At 40.8% G+C, this 27,115-nt stretch overlaps 1 protein-coding gene across 3 annotated transcripts in view; it reads left to right on the forward strand.

The window, feature by feature from the left end:
• PLB1 (phospholipase B1) overlaps window positions 1-27,115 on the forward strand; it is an 86,092-nt gene that overhangs the window by 31,832 nt on the left and 27,145 nt on the right. For all 3 annotated transcript variants that reach the window (XM_021289505.2, XM_021289507.2, XM_065059762.1), the window contains 22 exons: window positions 845-888; window positions 2,387-2,495; window positions 3,411-3,462; window positions 5,803-5,883; window positions 7,377-7,442; window positions 8,138-8,238; window positions 11,188-11,269; window positions 11,919-12,023; window positions 12,702-12,797; window positions 13,257-13,328; window positions 13,924-13,983; window positions 14,389-14,449; window positions 15,163-15,221; window positions 16,983-17,050; window positions 18,070-18,113; window positions 19,228-19,336; window positions 23,262-23,313; window positions 23,458-23,538; window positions 24,647-24,712; window positions 25,162-25,262; window positions 26,127-26,208; window positions 26,627-26,731. In XM_021289505.2, the coding sequence (XP_021145180.2) occupies window positions 845-888; window positions 2,387-2,495; window positions 3,411-3,462; window positions 5,803-5,883; window positions 7,377-7,442; window positions 8,138-8,238; window positions 11,188-11,269; window positions 11,919-12,023; window positions 12,702-12,797; window positions 13,257-13,328; window positions 13,924-13,983; window positions 14,389-14,449; window positions 15,163-15,221; window positions 16,983-17,050; window positions 18,070-18,113; window positions 19,228-19,336; window positions 23,262-23,313; window positions 23,458-23,538; window positions 24,647-24,712; window positions 25,162-25,262; window positions 26,127-26,208; window positions 26,627-26,731 (1,696 nt within the window). The remainder of the gene's footprint in view (window positions 1-844; window positions 889-2,386; window positions 2,496-3,410; window positions 3,463-5,802; window positions 5,884-7,376; window positions 7,443-8,137; window positions 8,239-11,187; window positions 11,270-11,918; window positions 12,024-12,701; window positions 12,798-13,256; window positions 13,329-13,923; window positions 13,984-14,388; window positions 14,450-15,162; window positions 15,222-16,982; window positions 17,051-18,069; window positions 18,114-19,227; window positions 19,337-23,261; window positions 23,314-23,457; window positions 23,539-24,646; window positions 24,713-25,161; window positions 25,263-26,126; window positions 26,209-26,626; window positions 26,732-27,115) is intronic.

A 27,115-nucleotide genomic window follows, 5' to 3' on the forward strand; every position in this document is an offset into this window, starting at 1 on the left:
GTTGAGCCAATACAGACTCTTACACATGCAGCATTATATTAGACAGGTCTAAAAAAGCACTCTGAACACAAGCAGTCATGTTTACTTATTATTCTGCTACTGTATTACTTAATATCAAACCTGTCAGGCTGATTTTCTGTTTGTCATTTATTATCCATCCAAAATATTGCAGCTCTGTAAGAGGTCTAAATGGGTAGAAGAACACTTCAAAATCCTCTGTTCCAAATTAAAGAAACACTAGGAGTGTCATAAGTGCAACTTTTTATATTTTGATCTTTAATAATGTTCTACTGACATGTGGAGGGAAAAGTGTGCTAGCATTCTCTAGAGCATGAAAAGAGGACAAAGAGCACTCAGACATTTGGTGAATTATACCAGTCTAGTAGCATTCTTCCAACTGAGTGAAATAGAGGAGAAAGTTATTGAGTATACTTATCACTGTGAAATATATGATTTTAGAATTTGTTGTTATGGACATGAAGGAGTTGTTAACTAAAAATGGACGTAATAAGTATTTTAAGAGCGGCAATAACAAAGATGTCAGCTTGTAAAAATTCTTGCTTATTCCAGCTAGGTTTGAACAGAAGTTAAAACACCTGAGAGAATTGAAATTGCAAATAGTGTACAGGGCTTTTAATATAATTATTATGACTATGACAGAGTCTCTGATTTTACGACCCCATTGGTATGCACACAAGAGCTTGCTTTTACTCAGGTAAAACCACCAGAAAACATGCTGTGTACATGTGTAGAAATCCCATAAGGGGGAGCTGTCTGTCTTAGTCCACTGATTTACCAAGTCCATATCTTGGAACATCTTTTTCTTGTTCTTTCTTCTTAACAGTGGTGGAGGAGATGAAAGCTTAAGCACAGTCACAACATTAGCAAGTAAGTGCCTTTTTCTGTAAACTTAATATCTGGTGCTGTTTATTAAAATGGCTGTCATTACAAAAGAAGACATGAAGCTTTATGATTTGTAGCATGACAGAACAGATCCATTTGTGTTCAATGGCCAGGGCTGAGTAAAACCTGTGTAACAACCAGGCTGTAATTTGCTGTGCTTGACTTAACTGCATATCTCGTAATTCCTAGGGGTTTGGTTGCTTCAGTATTTTTCTGTTAGTTTTGTCCAAAATGTGCTGGCGATAGATGAATCTAAGATTTTAGGTCATAGCCTAAAGGAACTGTTTTGACTGTATGGGAAAGTTGCTTCAGGCAGGAGCAGAATCATGTTACAAGATCAGATTTTACATACTTTTTAGAGGTCAGGGTATTTTAGATCTGGGGTGTTTGTATGGCTGGCTTGTAACTAAGGTATAGAAGGGAATCCTAGATATTGGAGGTTAATACATCTGAGGAAATCAGGCTAGAGAATTTGATTCCAACCCATCTGCAGTTAGAGTATGACAGCATAAGAGTCTCCTGCCTGAATGTAGGGTTGCTGAGCTTCACCAGGCAGAATTGCATTGCTGGGCAGGATATTCACATTAGGTCATGAGGTATCTGTTAAGGAAGCTTCTTTTCCCTAGGTTTCCTGATGCAGAGACTCAGACATGGATTCCAAAAATTCTTCTTAAATAACTAACTTATTTGCCAGGTACAGCGTAGAGCAGATCAAGCTGGGCACCTCTGAAGTGAGACCCCTCGCCAAAAGAACTCCAGGCAATGACATCCCCGCAATCCAAGCCTCCCGCCCTCCTCCACGTCATTCTGGGACAATTACAAAATTAGAGTCTGTGCTCTCCCTGTTCTTCATTGGATCTCTTCATTTTTGTCAGGCAGGCTGTTTCTTATCTCTGCAGGCAGTTGTCTGTCTGTCACTGTCCAGCCTGGCCGTCAATCTGGGTGCTGTCCATCACTTGCTATTTTGCACCTGCAGCTGGGATGGTGGAGAGAAAGCTCTTGGCAAAAGCCAAAACATTCTTCTGTTTCTCCTCTTAGACACCATTGTGTTCCTTTACTTATCTCCAAGGACGCAGTTCCCCTTATCTAGTAGCCTGAACCCCTCTGAGGCCTTTTTTACTTAACTAAGCAGAAAGTTCAAAAGTTCACAAGTTCACAGCTTGCAGTCTAAGCAAACTTACTTACGTTAAGCGAATTCTTATATAAGCAGTTTCTAAACAAGTACTATAAGATACGGTATGCACAATAATTCCATAAGCTAAGTCAGTCTACTCCCTAACATATCTGAATTAATGAAACTCGGAAATCTTGAAGACAAGGGAGTAGTTGTATATGATGACAAATCTCCATGTTTATTATACTTAATTTTTCATAGGTATTTCTTAAAGGTTTTTAATGGTCTTTTACTAAGGTCTGATCATTACAACCTCATTTTTGACTTGTTGAAGTAAGCAACATTTCAGTGTGCTCTCTTTTTCTGCAGATATTCTTCGTGAGTTCAACCCATCCCTGATAGGGTATTCCATTGGCACTGGAAGGCAGGATACAGATAATGCTTCACTCAACCAAGCTGTGGCAGGGAATCATGCAGAGTAAGAGGAAAACTCTTCTAATTTTAATAGAATGTTGATTTTTCTTGAAAACTAGTCCTAGCTAAAAAAGGCCCAAACTCTGGATTTGGCAGGAGTGCAATAAGGCTGATAGACAAGCCCAAATATATTTCTTTAGCCCATCTCTAACGTGAAGGCCAAGAAATATGGCTGGGACTGTATAATGTTTCTAATTTGTCAAATGAAACAGCAGCAAAAGCAATGCTTTCTCTAACATTTTAAACCAAAAAGTATGACATATTTTACAAGCACTACTCAGAAAGCTTCACATCCTTATTGCGAGGTAGAGAAAAAATATCCCCATTTTATAGGAGGTATATTCAAACCCCCTTGTCAGTAGGACCAAGGGTTTGTGCAGATAAACTAAGAGAAAATTGTGAATTGCTTATGGTCAGTCTGTGGCAGAGCTGGGAATTACCTAGAGAACACTGTGCTCAGTCTTAGTCAAATTCAAATAATACTGTTTTCTCTTGGGAATATTTCTTATGAGTGGCTTGAGGCCATGTAATAACATCGATACATGCACGGATGCTTCCATGGTACATGTATCAATAGCACCTGACTGATGTTGGGAAGGGGAAAAGTGCATTTATTTTCTAGTAGCACAGTGCATTTTCTATACAGTTTGTAAAAGTGTAACTATGCAGCATTTGCAAAGTAGTCGAGTGCCTTTTGATTGCTAGTTGTTTTCTCATTTTTTTCCATTAGTATCCCAATACATATATAATAGCTTTTTTTCAGGTATCATACCTCTCATTCAATGAAAACTGGACTTTCCCAGATTTCTTTAGTCATCATGTGTGAGATGTCCATTCATTGCCTTTCTCCTTTGCCTTGCTGTCTATGCAGGTTTCCTTTTTTATTTTTATTATTTCACTTTTATGTTTTTGTTTTTAGGCATGTTCCTGCACAGGTTAGAAGACTGGTGGACCGAATGAAGAATGATACTGTGAGTTTGATATATCATTAATATCCTTAGAAAGATGAAGTCGTGTGGCATCATCAGTTTCTAACAGACCAACAGCAGATGCCAAACATCAAAGCTATGGATATAGCAACATACAGTGTAATATTCCCCAGTGCAGAGTGTGAGTCAGTACAAAATAATCTATAGCATTTTCTTAAATGTATTTGTAGCAGCATGTGACAGTTACTGTCAAATCCAGACAATTGTAATCTTCCCATTTTTACCAAAAGTGGCTGGTAAATTCAGTGCTGTTGCTTCCTCTCTCAACATATGTCACCCTGGAAGACAACAGAACTTTTTCTCTGCTAGGATTTTGCTATGGTACTATTAATTATCTTGTAAGCACATGGGCTTGCCAGCAGTAATGGTATGTGCTAGGACGTTAAGGGGAAGATTTTCAAGTGGCAAATAATGTGGAGTGAACATATGAACTGAGGAAAGTACTTGTTTTCTTCAAAAACAGTTTAGTCCCTTCTTTCATTTAGTTATCAGCTGATCTTTTACTTACACATTTGTTGTTAGGAATTATTTGATTAATTGTCTGTAAAACATATTAGCTTGATGATTGCTTGCATGTTTTTTAACCTCAGCTACTACTTTGAATGTTTGCTATTTGTAATTTGACAAATGTCCTGTGCAATCAGTAACCTAAGTTACATGAGATTATTTTGCTTTCCAATTGTGCATTTGGAAAGGAGCCAAAAAGCCTTCAAGAAAGGCTAAGAGAGCTGGGTCTCTTTAGTTTGGAGAAGAGGAGACTGAGGGGTGATCCCATTAATGCTTATAAATATGTAAAGGGTGAGTGTCACGAGGATTGACCCAGGCTCTTCTCGGTGACAACCAATGGTAGGACAAGGGGTAATGGGTGCAAGCTGGAACACAGGAGGTTCCACTTAAATTTGAGAAGAAACTTCTTCTCAGTGAGGGTGACAGACACTGGAACAGGCTGCCCAGGGGGGTTGTGGAGTCTCCTACTCTGGAGACATTGAAAACCCGCCTGGACACATTCCTGTGTAACCTCATCTGGGTGTTCCTGCTCCGGCAGGGGGATTGGACTAGATGATCTTTCGAGGTCCCTTCCAATCCCTGACATTCTGTGACTCTGTGCAGATAACTGTGTGTTCCTGTCTGTTGAATACATATTGGCAAAAATATTTGCAGTACCTTCCTTTTTGGTTCACTTTCTTGTAAAAAAGATTTCACTCTGGCTGTATATGAAATGATATTAAAAGGGATAGCAGCTAATGATTAAGTGGTTGGATCGTTTTCATTCAAACCATTCAAGGTTTCTAGGTACTACTACTCCATCATGTTTACCTGCTTGGAAACACCACGCAACAGAAATGAATGCAAATCCTTTTATTTTAATGGATAAACTTTTTTTATTTAACTAATAAACTCATTTCTAACTACAAAGAATATTAATATTTCATATATGTCATATATCTTTGATGTAAGAGCTCCTTTTGTTTTCTTTTTAAAATACCTTTTTAGAGCAGGAGGAAAAATTTCCCCTCTTTTAATTTGGATAAGTATTTTTTGAGACCAAACTACTGAACAGTGTGTTTAACAGCTGGGATATGTTGCCTTCTGCTTTTGAAGACAGATGTCTTTAAACCACTTGAGGCTGATATATTATTGCTGCTTTCCTTGGTGGTGTTTTGCATGGAAATTGAAGCATTAAGACATTGAGTACAACATCAGCTACACGGTACTAAGCTATTTGAACCTTTCCTCAAAGCTAAGAAGGTGTGTGCTTACTGAAGTATAATTACCTTGCATTAACTAAGCCCTTTGCAAAATCCTTCCAGAGGAAAAAAGTGCTCTATTTTTTTATTTTACTAGTGTTGTTAGAGTTATTATTGCCCCTCTATTCTTTGCAGTTTGTCTCACAGCAGGACCAAAATACATTGCTCTCCAGGGTTTTCCAGCAGGATAGATGCATTATTTATGACACAGTGAAACATATACCATCATTTTTGCAATGAAGATATATTCCTAGAACTGCAGGAGGAGTCAGTGTATACACAAGATATTACTAAGAAAAGCATACAGATGAATTTTGAGCAATAGTTTTCTGAAGCAAACAATTCTGTGTGTTACTACCGATATTGTAAACTTTATTTAGATCTTAGTAGTTTCTACATCTTCAGTCACGGCTACAAATTCATTTTTGTTGTGGATGCTTAGAGAATTATAGCTAGGTACCACGAGAAATGTTAAATCTGTGTTTAGTATGTTGTCTGCCTCCCTTCAACGCTCTCCCCCCCCCTTTTTTTTTTTAATAACAACAACTTTCATTCCATCTCCTTCTGTGTGCAGAGAATAGATTTTCAGACCGACTGGAAACTCATAACACTTTTCATAGGAGGAAATGACCTATGCCAATTCTGCAGCGATCCAGTAAGTGCCCCGCTGCCTGCAGCATTAACAGGGCCAGCCTGGGCGTGGGGTCACTCTGTGTGGCAGAGGGTGAGAGGGCAGAACTGTGTGGGTGAGAGAAAAACGAGGTAGGCCTTATTTACACAGCTCTGGAATGTAACTGTATGGAGACATTCAGGTTGTTCAACCTGATGTGATAAATGAAGTTTTATTTTTATAATACCTGTTAATGACGTTGTTGTGGCTACTTTATTTTGCTGTTAACTAACTTTCTGTTATCTAGTCGCTTTACCATAGGTAAAAGGTCAAGGTTTTTTGCTCTACTTTGCTATGTGCACAGTCACACTCCTAAGTCTCGTTCAGTGCTATGGGAATGGTTCTACTCACAGCTCATGCTGATGCAATTATTTATAATGTAGCATATACTGTATATGTATATAATATATACACATACTCTACATAGCCTTTGGTATGTGTGAGTAAAGAGGAGGTGAAAGGCTGTGGCTGACTCTTCATATTGCGATGAGTCTTATGTACTTACAAGCAGCAGAGCGCATACTTCTAATTCTGCATAATTGATTTCAGACCAGGAAAAACAGCAAAGCGTCACAGTAAGATGGTTATAAAACAAGAAAGGAGCAAACTGACTGTTCCTGTTTTTTGCTCCTGACCCAGACACAAAATGGCAGTCACTCATGAGTGTGAGTGACAAGGAGATAGTGTGTCTGCATCCAAAAGATCACAGTGCTGTTGCCTTTGCATTGCGCAGCTACAAATAGCACCAACTACAATGCCCTTGGTGAGCTGTGATTTAGGAAACAAATAAGGGAACTGTCGAGTTTTGTAGAGTAGACCAGTAGGGGTCTCAATGAACTTCTGCTTGAAATTAAATCAAAGAGAATTAAGGCTGAAAATAAGACAGACATTTCTCATAGAGAAGTTTATTTGACTGTTGAAGAGTTCCACAAGTGAAGAAATAAAATTGCTTTACTTGAGAAAATTCAATTACAGGGTTTAAACCGCTCAAATGGAACAGGGGAATTTCACCACTGAGAGGCAAGTATGTAAAGTGATTTCATTCCCAGATAAATGCCAAAGCTTTGGCAGTTATTATTTGTGGCAGGTAAGGAGCACACAGGAGGCATGTTGCTAATATTCCATACAGCAGAAACAAACTTACTTTTACACAAACTGATCTCTCCCAAACACAGTTCCTGTTAGTGAGGTGTTAGCCATGCTTTCAAGACTGGCCTGAGCAAGCCTGGGGATGGAGGATGTTGTGAAGTCTGGTAATGCCCCCTGAATTTGCTCCCTCACTGGCATCCAGTGGCCACTAGATCTTGTGAGTGATGGGAAAGAAGCAAAGCAAAGACTGGACAGTTTTGCCTGAGTCTCTCTTACTCTTGACTTAAGAGTTAAAAACATGAATGCTGCTTTGATAGACCAGCTAGCTGCTGTTGTACCTGCCCGAGAATGCTGATTGTCAATAGAATTCAGTCCTCTTGCTTCGACAGGTACGCTATTCTCCTGAAAACTACACCTATGGTATACAAACCGCGTTGGACATGCTTCACAGAGAGGTAAACCAAACTTTTTGTGGTATGTGGGAGTGGGGATTGTGTTCTGTTTGTAAAGCAGTCACTGATTATTGATTAAGAGTTCCCTGTTTTCATCTGTGGAGCACTGCTGTACGCAGAGACACTTGCTTGCAGGAAAATCTTTGTGAGAGGCAGAGCAGGCTGGAGAAGTATTTTACTGAAGGAAGAAGGATGTGCTCGGTTCTAGCTGATGTGCTGTGGACAAATACCATAAGAAGTATTGTAATGAATTTGAACAAACTTATGGTATTCAACGGCTAGAAAATGCCTTGCTCGTTCACTATACTGCAAATTAGTATATTTTTTGTGTTGTTGAGAGATTCCGATATTCCAGGTGAGGGTGAGGATGACGAGAGTACTCAAAGTGTTAGCAGGTGTCTGAGCCATGTTGATAATTATAACAACTTGTTTGGACTTTTTTGAAGCCATCGCTTTCAAGCAACCAGCCATCAGCATTTAAAATGGAACTGGGCAGCATGGGCAGGGGATGTAATCTAGTATTGTATGTGAGGAGGATTAATTATTGAGAAACTCCTTTAAACGCAACTGTTATAAATAATGTAAGCCGCCTGAATCATCAGTCTGCTACCTGAGGTCTGCTGTGACTGTGTTGTCAGGGCAAAGATGTCCCTCTGTGCTCTGGGCACTGGCTATGGGTTTGCTTATTCTCTTGGCAGGTTCCACGGGCATTTGTGAACCTGGTGACAATCATTTCCATAGAAAGACTTCGGGAGCTGAAAGCAGTAGAAAACAGTACCTGCCCAAAGTGGCTTATGAGGTTGGAAGATGATTTATGTTACAGCTCTCACTGTTGCTCAAAGAAGGCTGCAAGATCTTACTGGGAAAGGGATAAGGTTCTAGTGTTTCCAACACCTTCCTCTGAGCGTGCACATGTACCTCCACATTGATTTCAATGCAGCATTTAGAAATACGTGTCTGTCACTCTCTCTCTGTCTGAGCCCTGCTTTTACCAGTTTTTGTGGAGGTGCCATTTAATGACTCATCACTGCAATGGATCTCAAGCCAGAGCAGAAAGAGCTCAGCTGTGCAGTCTTTGGGCAAAGACAGAGAAGAGATTAAGACATGGGGTTTTCTTAGTTGATCACTTTAAGCTAGCTTTATATTACAGATTTCTCTTTCTGCAGTCTTAAAACTCTCCTTTATGCTTCTGTGGTTTCTGATCTCTGTAATCTTATTGTTGATTATTATTTTATTGTTAATTAGTCTCTCAAGTAATGTCTGGGATGCTTCATTGCACTACCTGCTGCCTTGTGGCTCAACAGTCCTCTCAGGTCTGCGTGAATCTGCCACTGAGATGGCAGATCTGCACCTCAGTGAGCTTCTGGTGACTCAGGCAGGGTCCAGTGTGTCCCCCCAGACTCGCTTCTGGCAGGACTTGTTCGGCTTCAGAAAAGCAAGTCTCTGCTTGTCTGGACAGGCAGGCAGAATAACCTTGTCCAGCTGAACATAGGCAGCTGCTGCTCCTCCTGCTGTTTTGGCTGAAGAGCTGATACTGGACACCATCAGCATGGTCTGTAAGAGTTAGCTTGCAGGCCAGAATAACGGGAGGACTACAGGGTTTCCCATGGTCTTGCTGAAAAAAAATCTGCTTTGAATCCATCCTGCTGGATCCCTCTGTTGGCACAGATAGTGTGGACACTTGAAGGGCCCCATGGAAAAAGGTGGTTTTACAGGAGAAACATAAATGAAATCCTCTGGCTCTGATTTAAGGGCTCTTTGGTGGCTGTTAGTGGAATATTAACTTATAAACTCAGAGTGCTGCTGCTTCTGACAAGAAGATGTTTTTAACAAAAGTTACAGGCTAGAGCATATGTGTATATCAACATGCCAATCATCAGACAAGGATAATTTTTATAGCCTTTAAGATTTGATTATATCAAGGTACCTGTAACCTTTTCTCATCATTTCAGTGCCATGCTCAATTTGCCTGTCTGTCAGAAAGCCAAGTTTAGAGGGTACTTAGCAGACCCTGTGTAGGGTAGTAAATGTCATGCTACTGGTTTGAAGGAGGACTTGAAGGAGGCTTTTGATCTTGAAAGCTTGTCTCTTTTTTTTTTCTGAGAACAGAAAACAAGGCAAAAAGAGATTATGTCTCCACTAATTTTGCCTTGCTATATTGCTGAAATTCTTCTGAAAAAACAGCTTAGTTTTGTATTGCCTTTCATATAGATGCACTGCAGAAGTAAAATCTTGTTTTGTTAGTTGCTCTCCCGTAAGGCAAGTTTGGAGGTAGTGGCTTGTGCATACTCTATACCTATCAACTGCATCTCTGCAGGAGGTACTTCTTAAAGAGCTCTCTCAGGGATGCTTTACTATGACCACATGGCTGGATTTATTAAAAGGAGTCCTTTTTCTTATTTGGGTTTCTCAAGTGACAATGAGGTGTGCCCAGGAAGGGGCAGCATCAGAAGAAAAAAGTCATTTGCTAGAAGGAGCAAAATTTCAGTGAAGGATAAAAAGGTGGCCAGCATGAATTCACAGAAACTTAAAATAACTCCTGTTGGAATTGCTCTCTAAGGATGGAGATGCCAACCTCAATCCTGGCATCTGTTTTGATGCTCTACCATCCTCCATGTGAGACATGCTGCAGCTTGTGACCCTCTCAGTTGATTAGAATGAATTTGTGGAAATTCTGTTTTGAAGGATGCCTACATAGTTCTGCAAAAGCAAACCATGTTGTGTAGGTGAACTTACGAACAGGTTTTGTGGTGGATTGGCCACAACTGGCAGCCAAGCACCCGCACAGCTGCTCATTCACCCCATCCCAGCAGCCTGGGAGAGAAAACAAGAAGAATGTGAGCAAGAAAACTTGTGAGTCAAAATAAAGACAGGGAAATCACTTACTGAGTATCGTTGCAAGCAAAACAGACTTGACTTTGGGGAATTGAACTTAATTTATTGCCCATTAGCATAAATATTTAATTATTGATTCAGGTATTGGTAAACACACACCAAAAAGGATAAACACTTGAAGTGCCTGTCCTCCCTTGTTCCCAAGCTCAGCTTTACTTCAAGCACCATTCTCTGCCTTTTTACTGCCACAGGGTACCCTCTGTCCCTTCAGTGCAGCATTGGTGGCACAGGGTGTTGGAGTTTGGACATAGCAGTATTTCTTTCACTTCTTCCTTCTCGCTCTTGTCCTGTGCTCTGGCATGAGTCTGTCAGATGTGCCCCTGCTCTGGCATGTGCTCATCCACAGGCTGCAGTCCCTTCAGGGAAGGCCTGTTCTGCCATGGAGCACCTCCTCCTCATTCCCACTGTTCTCCTTTCCCTCGCTGGTGTTTTCTGCCCTTTCTTAAGCAGAGGCATCACCATTTCTGCTGAAGGTCTCAGCCATGCCCTGTGATGGGTCTGCTGGAGCTGGCTGGAACAGCAGGGTCCGGCACAGACATTCCTAGACTCTCCTCCCAGAGGTCACTCCTGCTGCCAAAACCTTGCCATGGGCACCCACTATGGGTTTGTTTGGCTGTTTTTTTGCTTGCGTGAAGCCTTTTCCTCACTTTATGTTTGTGAATTTATCCCTAATAAATGTGTTTCTGCTCAAGAATCAGGGCTGTGCAGAAACTCAGAGGTGAGAGCTAATGCTCCCATCGAGCAGCCTTTCAGAGAAATCCCCCTCGGAGAAGTTTTTAACCCCACAGCTTGTCAGCATGGGAACAGGGGAAAAAAGAGGAGTGAATCTCAGAGCCATGCTCTCATCCCACAGTATGCTGTGCCCTTGTGTTATAAACCCGGAGGACAATTCCAATGAGTTGAAGAAGTTGGTCTACTTTAACAAAATGTACCAGGTAAGGCGTGTGGCATTTGTTACAGCTTTAATGTAGTCCTCTTGGTGATCAAGGGACCACAGAGGGGCTAATATTTGGAGATGGAGGACAGTTTCCACTCATTTTAATGACATATTAGTAGTTGTGATATTAAAAAAAAAAAAAAAAAGTGAGGGGGAGATGAGAGTAGGCTCAAGATCTTTACAACTCCCATTCACCAAAACAACAAAACAGATGAGGAAAGAAATTGTTAAAGAGCCGTAGATAGTAGAGCATGTCAGAATGTCGGCAGTTTTTTGTTAATTTATCTTGCTGGAGATCAGGTTAAGTCAAAGAACATGATAACTCAGGAACAAATTTTGGACGTGGGATGTCAGCCAAACAGAAAATGCCTTGGTGGTTCTGGAAGAACATGTTTTTGACAGAAAATCTAATTACTGAGCAGGTTGCCTGCCCATGTCAGTCAGGCAGCCATCCCTAGGATGCCTCTCTGCAAAGAACCCCGGAATGCCTGTCTCAAAAAGTGGGCTTTTTGTACAAGTTAGGAACCACAGCCATGCCTGGTGTCTGCGCTGGGGAGGCGGAACCCCTGGCTGAGGGGATGGACAGAGGGACTCAGTGAGCTGAACGTAAAGGAAGGATCAGTGACAACTTTTCTTTGACTCTTTAGGAGAGAACCCGTCAGTTAGTGGAGAGCGGAAGGTATGACACTACGGATGATTTCACAGTGGTTTTGCAGCCATTTCTGTTGAATGTGAGCATGCCAAAAACACAGGTAAAAACAACCAAAACACCAAACTCTACATTAAATCTTGGTGCAGTTCACTGACTTTTTGAAATTGTCTTGGCTGTAATGTGACCAGCAGTTTTCTGGCCTAATAATTATTATATTCTGTTGAGTTAACACCTAAAATTGCAGAAAATGCTTATGGAAGAACTTGGAGGTAATGTGCAACAAGAATACAGACCTTGAAGACATGATTTTGGTCACTAAGTCTACTCCACTGCAATCAGACAGCAATGCAATAGATACTTAGTTCGAAGTCTTCACCAGGGAACACTCTGCCTATATCTCCCCATGCATCGCAAAGTCCCTTCCAGTACTTTGGTAGATGACTCTTAGTACAAAAACGCATGTGCTTCAAAAGACTATAATGTGTGAATCTCAGGGGAAATAAAGAATGCAATCAATATCTCTTCCCAGGTATTCTGTAACCAGAGTCATAGTGGTCTGTATTTTTTTTATTACTTTTGAAAATCCTATATTAAAACACTTTATAAGGCCTCTTGGTTCTGAGTTACTAGTGTTGTCTAGCTTGGTTTAATTCTCTTGGCTTCAGGGGCCTTTGCAGCTACTTCCAAGTCAGCTGGGATATTTCACTGGAAGAGAGGGGGTACAAAGTACAGCTTGTTGTGCATGTATTGTCTCTGTGACACCTGTCTCGTTCTCTAGGAGGGGTTCCCAGACACTTCATACTTTGCCCCGGACTGTTTCCATTTCAGCCAGAAGTCTCATTCCTACCTCGCATCTGCTTTGTGGAACAACATGGTAAGATTTTTAAAGGTTCTGTTGGTCACTCTGTGTCTGCTCCATCCTTCCCTTGGCTGAAAAAAATACCCACAGGGAACTACCATGTAGCTAGCCCTATCTCTTTTGAATGGTTAAAGGTGTTTACAAAAGAAAAGCATAACCATGTGCAGAAAGGTCACCTGAACTGTTAAACCAGTCACATCAAACCAGTAAATCTCAGGATATATTAAGGCTTGGGGTGTTTGTCTTGTCTCAGGGAGGTGATGCCTGCCTGGCATATTGGTCATCTGGCCATGTTCATGGTGTGTGGGAATTCACCTCTTCAGCGTGCAAAGCAGCTATCGGCATGGGTGCAAGTGCACTGCAGTTGTCTTGCTGTGCTGCAGAAGTGGTTTCTAGTGGCTGGTAGCACCGTGTTACCTGTTGCTCTCTGGTACTGATTCACTTTTATCCTGTGCTGTTCCCTTTTTCTTACAGCTGGAACCCTTGGGGGAGAAGACAATTTATGAGCAACTACAAGCTGCGGTTGTTATCAAATGTCCAAATGAGGTAAGTTACAAGGGTGTCTGTGTTTGTGTAGAGCTGTTGGGGGTGGCTGGGAGTCTGTGTGAGCCTGGAGCGCTGAGTCTTCCCTGCATGTTTTGTGCCACTGCCACCAGTAGCAGTATGAGTTCTCCTCCATGGGAGGGAGGGCAGGCTTGTCCCAGGAGTAAGCTTCCTCACAGCCACATGTTGCAGCTGGCCAAAACATGAGGATGGGTTATTTGGCCTACGTAGTCAAGACCATCAAGTATCCACACTGAATGACAGATCTTCAGTGGGGGAAACAAGAGAAATGCTGGCACCAGTCAGCACAGCTCTGCAGAGGTCACTGGGACTACCTTGCAGTGGGAACACAAGCTTCTTGTTAATCACGCACTTCAGGGTCCCAAGGGTATTATTCTGTAAGTTCTGACTGGGTAAAAATAGTGCCTCAGGTTTACACTGTTATTGTGTGAATTTTAAAAATGCTATTTTTTTTTTTTAGTCCCTGGGATTCATTTGCATCAAGTTGCTAATCATCTGAAAACCAAAGGCTGGGGAATGGAAATCTGTATGTATTCCTCTGATGCTCTGTGTTGACTCAGATTGCCTTATTTTGTAGGCTGAGCCATTCCTGAAGACATATAAGAACAGCAATTACACATACCCTAACCAAACTCCAGTAAGTGTCAACATCACCTTCCCACTGTTACTCTGCTGCGTCTGTTCCTGTATGGTAACCAGATGAGTCATTCTCTGCACCACAGGTAAAATCAGTCTTCGGCCAGATATGTTTGGGAGGCAGAGTGCATGGCAGGGAACAGGAAAGTGTTCCTTGAGTTAGGCAAAATGCATGCAGAAACACCTGTAAGAGCACATGCTCAGACAGCACGGTTACCAGTACAGGATCCTGCTCTAATCTGAGCAATGCTGAATATGACTATTGAATTGAGCAGCCAAGACCCATCTGGTTAATTGCATGCTAAACAGGGTCTGGTTTATCCCCTTGGCCTCTACTAGGAAGATCCACATTGCTACTCACTATATTTCCTAGCCAAATACTATTCAGCTTTCTTCTTCTCTTTAGAATTATGGAAGCCAGCTGCTATGCGAGGACAGGTCTCCATCCTTCCCTCCTCCAACTTCAGGTAGTCTTGCCTGTTTTGTGTAAGAAGCTGTATTACTTTCAACTGTCCTTCAAGATTAATTTTTATTTTTTGTTGAAATGACTGCTGAACTGTGAAATGCTGCTCAGAAAATGTCATGTTTTTCAGCAGCTGCTTAATAGATAGAATGCCATACTGTCACGCAAGGTGACATTCTGACTAAGTAGCTCCTCTTAACTTGCTGCCAGTGGAGAAGTTCAAAATATCTTGTGATAAAATCTGAATTTGTGTACTGACATAGGCTGTACGTGAGACCACCTAAATCTTGGGGAAGGAAACTGCAACTCCAGCTTCATGCATGTTAGTTTAGGACATACCAGTATTCAAACAACTTCTTATTGTCATCTCAGTCCTTCCCTGCCTTCTTACAGCTTTAATATGCTGTTCCTGCTTTGTCTAATACTACATTGTTTTACCTTCATCTTGGTGCTGGATATTGTTTGCAGCTTACTGTTACTTGCTCCTTGCTCTTTCTTTTTTGTAACAAAGTTAACCATTGAGATGCTGAATAATATGCATATGCTGCTTCTACAACCATCTGAGATGAGCTGGAGAGAGAGGTCTTGTTTTATGACCTGGATATTGCAAAAACATGTCTGAGCATCAGGATGCACAATGGCACGTTTCACAAATACAGTGGTGAAAAAGAATAGCTATGTCCTATCCAGATTCAGCTGCATCTCTTTCCTTTGCAGTGAATTCTCTAAAACCAGCTGATGTGAAAGTTATAGCAGCCCTTGGGGATTCTTTCACGGTAAGAAGATAAGTGTTTTTACTGCTCTCTGCAAACATGTGCCTGCTGCGGTGGAGGGGAAATAGCTGTTGTACCTGGAAGAAGAGATCCATTCATTCATGGTTTATAATAGATCTAGAAGCCAGAACAAGAAAGAAGGTGTCAGTTCTCCAGCACTGTTCCCCCCACGCACATATTCACATGCTTTTGAACTCAGGAAAATCACAAGCAAATCCTTTAAAGGGGTACTTAAATGGTTTGCTGAATTTGAGACAGAAGAGATCAGATGCTGTTGAAACTAACGGGACATAGCACAAGCCTTAGGTAATTGAGTTTTTCAAAGGTTTCCTGAATAGAAACAGACTGTTGAACCTGTTCTTTTGCTTCAGTTCTTTCAGGAATAGAGTGTGACTAAGGGATGTTGGATAATAGCATTTTATTCATTTTAACGTTAATGAGGTAAGGATGTACAGGGGTGAGAGCCCTCTGACTTTATCCTTCAGAAGATATTCAGTCTTTCTATTGTGCCTGTGTAGCTCATAGCTAATTTCTTTATCAAGATGTAGTTCTTGCTGAGGATTATTATCTTTGGCAATCTAGAAGGGATAGGTCTCAAGATTCAGACATCTTGTATTCAAATTACATCTTTCTGGCTAATATTTTCACACTGGTCAAAGACCAAAACTCTACAGCCAGCTCAAAGGAAACACTGGGCAGAAAGTCATAGTTGGAAGGTAAGTTTATCTGAATCTGAGCCATAACAACAAGGACATTGTGTGTACAAACCATGAAGCTTTTACAACTATCTGGCAGGCATGTCACTAAAACTCCTACACCCAGGAGGCTGCCGAAATAAATAGAGGCATTTGAATGTAAACCTACGAAACTGACAAATGGAAGATATTCTGTATATAACTGTGGTTGCTGTATTATAATATCCAGGATCCTGCAGCTGTTTCTGCTTCTAAGTACAGTCTGTAGGAACTGAGAATAAAATCTGCTTTCATAGAATGCGCGGTGATGCATTGCTGTCTCAGAGCTACACTTGGCCTATGTGTAGTTATTCTGAACATCAGTTTTCCATTAATTCAATAAAGTTTATACACAGAAGAAAATGTGGTATTCTGGTAGTATCTGAGGTAGCAGCAAATAGTGTGCCTGCTCTTGTGCTATACTGAAGTACTAACCTGTACCCAAATTTAGCATGAAACTATAGTATCATAGCTAGCGGGCACTCTGCTTCTGAATTATGGTCATGTTTTAGGAGGGATGTAGTTACTAGTTTACATCTTTCTTTAGGGTAGGTATACATGGTGCTTTCCTCCTTGCTGTAGTACTACTATAAGTCTCTCCATTTAGCACAATGTTTTCTAAATCAGTGTAAAGGTTTAACAGTGCTTCTTTCTAAGATGTTTGCTTTCTTTGTTGAGTTCATGTGGGGTTTCTTATCATTACCCAAAAAGTTTTCTGTGTTTTTTGAGACATTTTCAACGTTCTTGAGTAATGCAACCATAATGAGTTATTCAGCTCATCTAGACCCATAAGAAGACAGCCTTTGTTCCATGGCTCCACCATATATTATACATCATATACAATATGATGCTTGTAAATAATTAAAAAAATACCAATGCATTCTCAGGAGGAAGATTGGGGAAAAGCCAGATGCCTTCTAAAGCTTTTGAAGAAGTACATTCAAAAGTAAATAAAATTACTGTGTCTTAATGACTATTGTATTAGTAATTGTGCTTTAATTTCATTTGGTTAATGAAAAATAATGTCCAGGCTGGCACAGGAATTGCCTCAGATAGTCTCCTGGATTTGGACACTGAATACCGTGGACTGTCTTGGAGGTAAGTCTTCAGCCAAGGTGATGAGAGAATGTGTGTTCTCCCTTGTAAAGCATACTATTCTCTTCCACATGTTTTGGGGCTTTTGGCTGTCAGAATTTTTTTTGGGGGGGAGTGGGAATATGTTGCTTCTTGGGCTAGCATTTCTTGTGAAGATGTTTCGAGATCTAGGATTTGTTATAAGGGTGGCTTCACAGAGAATGTTTTCAGCATTGGATTTTAAGATAGCCTTTTAACTTCCGTCATGCTTTCATTTTCGGCTGCTTGTGGCAGTTTGTATTTTGATGGCGGGATGGCAAGTTGGAAATCTACAGAACTGGAACAAAGTTGCTGGAACAAACAAGACAGAACTGGTTGCTTTTGGGATGACTTCTCAAAGTTTGCTATTTCTGAACTTTTTGTAGCATCATGGAAAAGAGTGTGTTTAACTGGAGAACTTTTACCAAATGCAGCACTCAGTCATAAAAGACTAAATTTTTTTGATGTGGCAATCTAGCTCATTTGACACTGACTGATGCAGTTCTGTGCCATCCTAGCCCCTCTCCATAAATCAGTGTGGCCTCAGTGTGTCCCGCCAATTGAAAGCTGGAGAGAACTTACCCCACGCAGGAAGCAGGAGAAGAGGCTGAGGAGCTGCTGCCACAGCTCTCCTGTTACCCAGGGCCTGGCTGGTTGTGCTGCCTTATTGTGGCTTCATGTGCCCTCTAAGTTCACCTTCTAATATGCAGCACTTCATGGCTCAATCATACGAGCATGTAGCTGTCTCAGGCATTCTTCTGCCATTTCATAATGATTGACTGTACTCCCACAAATCCTTCTGACAAGCATCTTTACCACTGAAACCTCAGCCATTCTTCCCAATAGCACTTCCGCTCTGTCCTCTCCATGTAATCTGATGTATTGGTAGCTACCAAATTAATCACCCTTCGCTTTTTCTTATGATGTGTGGTGGGTTTTCCCTTTGCTTATTGTGTGTGTTCAGATAATTGATGAGTGACTGGGATTTCTCTTTCTCATTGCAGTATTGGAGGAGATGCATCATTAGCAAATGTGACAACTCTACCTAGTAAGTAAATGCTTTGTTACATCTAATTGGAGAAATTGAAGAGGGGGAATGGGCTGATTGTCTCATACGTTTACAGAATGCTCTTAAGTGTCTCAAAGCTGTTTTGAAGTAATTAACACGAAGTACCTTTTAAAGAAACAGTATCCTAGGACTGAAGAATAAAAAGTCAGCTTCATCAGTGAAGCTGAGAAGCAGCTAGAAATTCCCTTCCTTTCTTTTCCCTCTCCCTTCTCATCTGCTTGGTGAGTGTTATTTGAATTTCCAAATAAGTTTGTTATGTCCATGCTTGTGATGCAATTAACATTTGCTTTTAATAAATATCCCACCACAGCTTTTTCCAAAAACAGATGTTTACATTGAGTAGATATCTTTGGTGTATAAAGCTGACTACTTGTACATGTAACCTGAAGGGAATAATTTTAACTTTCTCTTCAATGAAACATGCAACTTCTTGTAGCTCAGTCTATTGTTAACAAAAAGCCACTGGAGTTTCAGTTTTGATCAGCTGTAATAATAAAGTTCCATTTGAAGAGGGCCAGTAAACTGTCTGTGTGTTGCCCATTTATTGTAAGCAGAATGTAATAAGAATATAACTAGAATAAGCAATTAATTGATTCACTGGATGCTATTACATTTGACAAAGCCTTCATTAAAATGTGGTTAAATTCAGTCTTTGAGATTAAAGTAGCTTTTACAGTTTACAATGTGACCATTTTCACTTTCAGCTGCCAATTACTCTGTCGACTTCCTTTTGGAAATTACTGTGGAGGTAATGGAGAATGTGGTGGGGTTTTGTCCGAACCACACATCTGAGGCTTTCTTCTTCAGATTTGTCAGTAGTGTGAGAATTTGCACAGCCCTGAAGTAGTCCCAGATCCTGAACACGAGCTCCTGCTGGGCTGAAGCTCCCTTCAGGCTCACCTCGCAAAGTTGCCATCACATGACTGAGGATTTTATTTTAGGCTTTAACCCCTACAATGTGAGACAGAACTCCGGACAGACGTTCGCAATCCCGCTCACGTCACCCACCGATGAGGGTGCTGGTGTGTGCCAGTGCCTGCAGGCAGGGAGCAGACATAGGCATTTTCCCTTCATTGCCGTCTTTCTTTTTCAGACATCTTTCGAGAGTTCAATGGTATGATCACAGGCTATTCGACTGGCATTGGCAGTGAGAATGATTCGAATGCATTCTTTAACCAGGCAGTTCCTGGAGCACAGGCTGAGTACGTAGCTTTTTGGTTTACATTTGCAGGTGACGGATGCTTCATCTAATTCTCTTTCAACTGTCTCATGTGCTGTCACAACTTGCTCTGAACAGCAAGCAAAACCAGTCTAGTTAGAGTTGAAAGTTGGCTCAAAACCTATTAAATCTGTGGGCTTATTTCATAGGTGAATTTTCAATGAAGCCAACAGTCCTGGTTATGAAATCCACAAACAAGGAACCGACAGAAACTGTTTAGTGGTGGTGGGTTCTACTCTTCATCTTAAACATCTATTCATTTATCTAATTATCTGTCAGTAAATCTCTGAGAGCACAGGCGTTTTCAGAAAATGAATGTGTAGTGAATTGATAAAGAGATACTAGGAGAAAAACTAGCTGAAGTCTTCCATAATTCTGTCTTCAGGCTTCTGGATAAGCAAGCAAGAGCAGTCAAGACAACAAAAAAACCCCCAAACAAACAAAACCAAAAAACCCCAACCAACAAAAAAACTCCACCACAACAATAAAAAACAAAACCAAACCCAGAACAAACAAACAAAACCACAAATAAACAAAAACCAAAACACAAAAAACCTCCCCAAAACTCAAAATCAACAACCCAGACATATTCTGGAATCTGAAGAAAGGATAATTACTGATGGTCATATATGGGTTTTGGTGCATTGCAGACCTAGCGATTGCAATGTCTTGCAGTCATCTGAATTTGGCTCTTTGCTTTTAGTCACACCTGGGAGGCTGCATGAGTTGAGCTTTGCTATACTGCTTGTGCTAAAAATCCCTGGCTTATTGAAAGAGTCAGTGCTGTTTAATTAACAAAACAGATGGCTTCTGGAATTCAGTCATGGTTTCGGCACAGGCTCTGGCAGACCATGCCTGGATTTGACATTGTTAGTTGATATTACCCAGAACTTTGTTTGTTTGTTTGAAGAAAATTTCCTCTTCCCAAAGAGGTCTTGGAAGTAAAGTTGAGAAATCAAGTGAGGTGTCTGCTTTTGCTGTATCTAAGTAAAGATTATTAGTTTTTATCAGGTATTTTTATTACTCTCCTGTGGACTGTAAGTAACTTCTGACTCATACTAGCAATTTCAGTAAATGCTTGGGTTTCCTCACAGAAATAGTCTGCTAGGTGTCCTGATATATCCTACAGCCCCCCATACCTGAGAGAAGGGATTTTGTTTCCTAGTGATGATTGAATGTGTGCCCGTGAAACCTGTGCAAGGAATATGGCTCTGATTCAGTCATTAATGAGAATTTAGTAACATACTTCTATGTGCGATGTATACCCAGATCAGCTTCAGCTTTTGGTTGTTACAGGAAAGAATGAGATACATGCCTGTCTTGTATTTCGTATCAGTTTAATCCTAAACAGGTTTTTTGGAGTGGTGAGAGGACTTGAAACAGGATATACAACCTCTTAAATCACCAATAAGATTTAAAGCAGTTTATATCAGTAGCAACTGAGGCATTACTATTAAATAGTTATTTGTTAGTTGTACAAAATGAGTTGGTAGATGTTAGTCTAATGAAAACTCATCTACTTCATCTGTACCAATTAGTCTTCTATTTTCCCATGCAAGCAGCTGGACTGGATAAATATGATGAAGTGGAGCTATCTATGTTCTGCAACCATGGTTTGTAAACATTCAGCAAGGAGATGCAGACAACAATTATCCCAGACTTCTGGTCTTCTGTGGTTTCTCTGTCTCATAACTCTCGGTAGGAAGGTGTGCAAAAGTGAAGTCGTGTAAACTGCTACACTAATATCCCTGAACTCTGAGATGCTTTTTTGGGGGTTCTGTTCTGTCATATTGTGGCTCTCGATGCCTCTGAGAAGATTAATGCATTCTAGTTGGATATGAAAGGTATTGCAACATAAGGAAATTTTTCTCCTGCTTTCAGTGTTTGACCCTGAAATGATGACGCAATCCAGCACTTTTTCTTCATCAGCCAAAAGTATCCATTTTTTTGTGATTCAGGGGGTAAAAAGAGTCCACCAGCTAATGCTAGCATTTCGGAATTGTTACCTGGCCTGTCTCACTTTTGAGTGCTAATCTGGAAACTTCTTTCCAGAAGTTCTGGGACCTTTCTGTAATCAGGTAGTTCTGTGTCCTTGCCAGCTTTTGGAAACCAGATATAAGGGTTTCTTAAAATGAAATCAGTGGTTGCTTTGAAGAGCTCTTTAGTGAACTTGATGGCAATGTAGCAATGCAGCTCTCATTCAGCAAAATATTGCTAACCCTACCTATGTTCATTGCCAAAGTGCTTACGTACATGCTGGAGTTAAGGATAGATCTGAAGGATGTTGCTGAAGCAAATCCTGACTGAGATACCTGATTTCATATGGAAAAAAAGGAGGTTAAGAATTTAAGACTGAGAGAATAGGTGTCAGAAACTGTGAATACCTGTATTTCCCGTTAGCAAACTTTTTCTGTTGATCAATATCTAAATTTGGTGGAAACTGCAGCTCAAGTTTGGGTGATTGCTGGCACTGCTTCATTCAAGATGTTGTTAGATCCCACTGACTGTGTTGGCTCGGGATGCATCAGCACTTCAATGCCTGCATGAGAAATCAAAGGTGTTGCAGACTCTCAGCTCAATAAGTGGCCTTATACTCTGGATCAATATTGAAGTCAATGCCCTAGTTTAGGGCTTTCCACAGTAAGAACAGAAGGAAATTGTGATCACTTGTGGCTTGAGATAGCTTTGGGATATAAATAAGTAGATTATGACATTGGACAAGGGTAGCAGTGATTGGAACTACTACATGCATGCAGTGTCTGTGTCACAAGTAGATGTATGACAGGGCTCATTCCTCAGTAAATACTCCTATGTTGGTGTTGGATCAGTATCCATTTGTGGAAGGTAGTGGGAGATATGTCCTGTTCCTACAAGTAAACACAGTGTTGCAAAGGAGAACTAAGCTCTGGTTGCCATACAAAACAAGTGTCATGCTTATTAACGTCAGCTGATATGATTCCAGAGATGATAGACAGTCAGTGAAGTGTTTCTAATGAGCCTGGAGGGAGATGCAGCTCACACCATACTGAAGAGCTGCCTGGAAGGCCAAAGCTTTCCAACCACATTCTCTTTCCTATGCATATTTGAGGATCAACATGTCAGGGCAGTCAAACAAGGTTGAAGTGTTCAGCCTAGGTAACTCAAAATTCATTGCAGTTTATATTTAGAGACATATATATATACATGTGTATGCACACACACACACACACACACATACATATATCTATAGTAAATGTATATGTGTATATATATAAAAAAAGAAACAGTGCTCACCTGGTTATTGGAAAACTGCAAGCTGTCATCTCAATTTATCTGAGTAATCTGGAAAGCTTCCTGGGTTTTTAATTACCATGGAAAGGTAGTATGCATAGAGTTGTTTTACATAATTGAAAATTAAGTGTTGGTTCCAAGCACAGGCTACAGAAATGAGGGAGGTATGCACAGTGATCTCTGAAACACTTCACCTTTGCAGCAGGGTGAGCTGTGCTTTATGCACAAATGTTGCTCCAGAGGTCAATTAAATATTTGGTCTTTGGATTCCCTTGTTGTTTTAGTCCGTGAGGAATAGGTTGATAGCAGCCTACTTCTAAACACACCATCTGCGTACAAACATGTTGGTGTGTCTGGCTCTTCAGCTGTTTTAGGTGCGAAGCGCTTTGATAGAAACCAAACTTATGGTTCCAGATTGATTACTGAACTTAAGTAAATTCAGTATTCAAGTTCAATTTGATGTTGACCTTCCACAAGGATATGAATGTGCAATTTGATCATGGCAACATGAGAATTGTACTTTCTTCTCGCTCAACCCTTCTGATATCTGACAACTTGATATAAGATGTCTGAAGAGCGTCAATGTTGATTTCTCCATAAGGGTGTTTGTTTCACTCACTAGTCATCCTTCTTCACAGGCACTTACCAGACCAAGCAAGAAATCTCGTGAGACTAATGAAAACTGATCCTGTAAGTTATCTCAGACTCCTTTAATCTTATAGCATAAAAAGAAATGGGTGTTGCATCACATGATAGATCCACCTGCAATGATACCATGTGCATTTCACAAAGTCAAAGAACTTCAGGCTTGTTATTTTCTTCTTTATTGCACAGAGAATTGACTTCAGTGCTGACTGGAAGCTCATAACGGTGCATATTGGAGGCAACGATCTGTGCAACTATTGCAAAGACCTTGTGAGTAGTAGAACTGGTTCACTGAAACTGTGGTGGGACTGCTATGTCAGTGTAGAAACATGTCAAGGAAAATCCATGGATCCTTAGAGCCTTCACAGAGAGAGCGTGAGTTACATGTGCTGCTGTTTGGTTTGATGGTGGTTTCTGCTGACAGTGTCCCGATATAAAAAGTTACCAGCAACGTAATAGGATGGCTGAGTTCTTTCTGGGCTTACTCCAGGGTTAGAACCGCTGTGTTCGCTACTGTATTTTGACCATGGGAGAAAAGTGGAAGGGAAGCAAAGCTTCAGTCCTCTGATGTGGTAAATGCTCTTCTGTAAGCACGGCCTCTTTAGACATCCAAGAATGAATTATACTGCTTTGAACTACCACTACTCTAATCCTACAATTGTCATCACCCCATAACTCACAGTGTAGGTAGGTGCTAGGAACAGGTGAGGTATGTATGAGGGAAGCTGCTGCAGTGCTCAGTATCATTTGAATTTTATGCTTCTCTGGATTGTGGAGAAGCCTTTAGGGCTGCCATAAGGAGATCATGGGAGTTGAGTGGGCAGGTGGCAGGGAGAGGCCACCTTTCTTTGCCAGCTCCTACTCTCTTACCTTTAATATGCTAACTTCTTGTGTGCATTTTCAATTTTCCTGCAACCCTTTGTGCTTGAGAAATGTGCTGCTTCTGCAGGAGCCTTGCTAGGCATCTTTGCTGCTAAGTTTTGTAGCTTTATTTATAGCTATGACCTTGACTAGCAATGATTTCACCTAATTTTACAAGAGCTTATCAGCTGGCTGTGAGCATGCCTATGGCTGCTTGGTTTATACTTTGCAGCATGCATTTATATTGGGTTCCTTCCTGCATCTTTACATGAAGGGCCCAGTGGGTTTGGGTTAAATATACTACTACTCAACTCTAAATCCCAAATTTAAGTGAGCCTTTCTAGATCTTAGATTAATTGACATACTTAAAATCCCTGGTCTCTAGAAAGAAGCAAGAACATTCTACTGCCCACAGTGATGTGTGGCAGAAGAGGAAGTGAATTAATGTGATTCTCCAGCCTCCCAACCAAAATGCTTTGTGTCTCCATTTAGTAGTAATCTCTTCTGTTTCTATCAGGATCACTACTCAGCTGAGAATTTCGTCAGAAGGATTCAAGAAACTCTTGATATTCTGCACAATGAGGCAAGTGCTGTGAAATTGTCTGGGCATTCTGGCTGGTACATGACTGCCTGGTGCTAGCTTTTGTGTTTGATTTTGTTGGTTTTATCTTTTTTTCCTTTCTGGTACCAAACATATTCCATTGAAATTTACAAAAGCATTCTCTTCTGTTTGTTTGAGAATAGTGAGATGCAGTCTGAAATGACAGACAGTAACACTGTACCATGGTGTTGGAGAAGAATCAATAGCTGAGTTGAGGGAGTTTGTTGTTATTTTTTGTTTGTTTGTGGGGTTTTTGTTTGTTGTTGGGTACGTGTTTGTTTGCTTTTGGGGCAGGGGGTTGTTTTGTTTTCCTTGCAACTATGGAGAAGGGGAAGGATTGTCTGTCAAATGGTTGGACTTAGGGGTAAAATAAATACACTGTGGGCTGCATAACCAGTTCCTTCTAAGCTAAAGTCTGACTTACCTTTCAGGTTCCAAGAGCTGTGGTGAGTCTGGTTGAAGTGTTGGACCTTGTGCCTCTGAGACAGTTGTTTGTGGATACTGAAGTTCGGTGCCCCACTTACATGGCAGAGTAAGGCTTGTTTTACTTTCTTTTGTGCCTGTCCTTACTGTCCATGGTGGCAAAGCATGTTCTTATTCCATGCTTCTCTCATAATTTGAACTAATATTCAAAGGCAGCACTACAGTCCTACATACATCCCATCCAGAGCTGACATCACCCAGCCTGATTGGCTTTGACCTAAGCGAGGTCAGAGGGTCGGTGTGTTTTGTATATGTCTGAAACTGTAGGGTTTCCTGTGATACACAATGTCCACCTCGATGAGCTTGGGTTAAAGTTATTGATACAGGTTTCCTCAAGGTGGGGTTGAAGACTACAAGCATTTGGATTTTCAGGCCTTTTGAGGGAATGTGAAGCATCTGCAGAGCAGACAGGTTTCTACTGTTTCAGAAGCTTTATTGCAATGGGTAGTTTGAATTCTCTGCTGGCCCTCCAGACAGAAACAAGTTCTGTGTGTTGGGAATGCAAAAGGAATTGTTGATTGGAAAGATATCAGCTCAGAAGTAATGCAGCCAGTACATTTCAGAGATCTGTTTTCTAGTTCCAGATGGACTGACATATACCTTTGCTAGGCTGCAGCACCTTACGATGTCAGAGTGTAATGAATGGGACAAACTATCATAGTACCTCACTTTGATAAACTTGGGGGTGAAACCAAACTGATTTAGAATAGTGTTATTTACATGGGGCAGAAAATAAGACTAAGGGTTGAAATGATGAACAACGGCCAGGATTACAAGGCATTTCCACAGAAACAGGAGTGTATAGGTTTCCTTGTTCCTCCCATGTCATGAGGGCATTGGGTGGCAAAGGGAAACTTCTGCTTTCTCAGATTTCTAACTCTATTCCTGTTTTCTCTTCTAATCTCTCCCACAGTTACCTGTGTAGTTGTGTTCTTACAGGAGAAGAAAACTCCCCAAATTTAATGATGGTGAAGGAAGCCACCAGAGCTTACCAGGTATGTTTATCAAGAGTGGTGCATTTACTTTATTTCCAGTTGAGGTGAGCCCTTGATTACCAAGCAAGATATCATAGCAATATTTAACCCAAATGGGTCCTATGAGCTAATCAGGAGGTAATTTGGTGCTATCTGAAACACCATGTGACCCAAACCAGCAGCAAAGCTCTTCAGAAAAATTTTGTTTTCTAGTACAGATAGGTAGGTGGGAATGTAGTCACCAGAATCCTGTTCCCCACAGGCAGTTGTATTGTGTTCCAGCCTCCTCAGCTACTTTGCAAGGCTCACCTTTTGCCAACATTTGTGGCTATTTCAGTTAAAAAGTAAAAGCTGCCTTCTGATTCTTGGACTATCAAAAAAGCCCCAAAATTAGTTTGAGATTTTGATGGATTATTGCTGGTCATTTTGTTTCCTTCAGCTTGGTGTTGAGAGACTAGTGGAGTCTGGCAGATATGATACTCATGAAAATTTCACAGTGATACTCCAGCCTTTCTTCCGAAATACCAAGATTCCTCTTGGTCAGGTATGAGAGACTTCTGCATGCGAAGTATTAAGTGTGGTTGTCTAAACATTAGGGACTATATGTAAAATAGTTTTAGCTTGTTATGTGTTTTTCGTATTAGAATTTGTTGCTCTTTGCTATAGTACATCAGATTTCTTCATATAGTTAGCAATTCTTTGTTTTACATATTGTGCTGTCAATATGAATTTGTGTTTTGGAAAATGAATCAAAACCTGAATTAAGATGTTTCTTTGTGTATTTTCTCAAGGGTACATAAATATTTTTATTTCCAAAAATACCACATGATTAATAAAAGGCATAGATATTAGATTACAGTTCCTAAAGCAGCACAGCTGCATTGCTCACTGGAGACTGCAGCATCACCTTCTCTTCGTGTTCCATAAC

The sequence above is a fragment of the Columba livia genome, chromosome 3 (assembly GCF_036013475.1).
Source record: "Columba livia isolate bColLiv1 breed racing homer chromosome 3, bColLiv1.pat.W.v2, whole genome shotgun sequence".
Lineage (NCBI taxonomy): Eukaryota > Metazoa > Chordata > Aves > Columbiformes > Columbidae > Columba > Columba livia.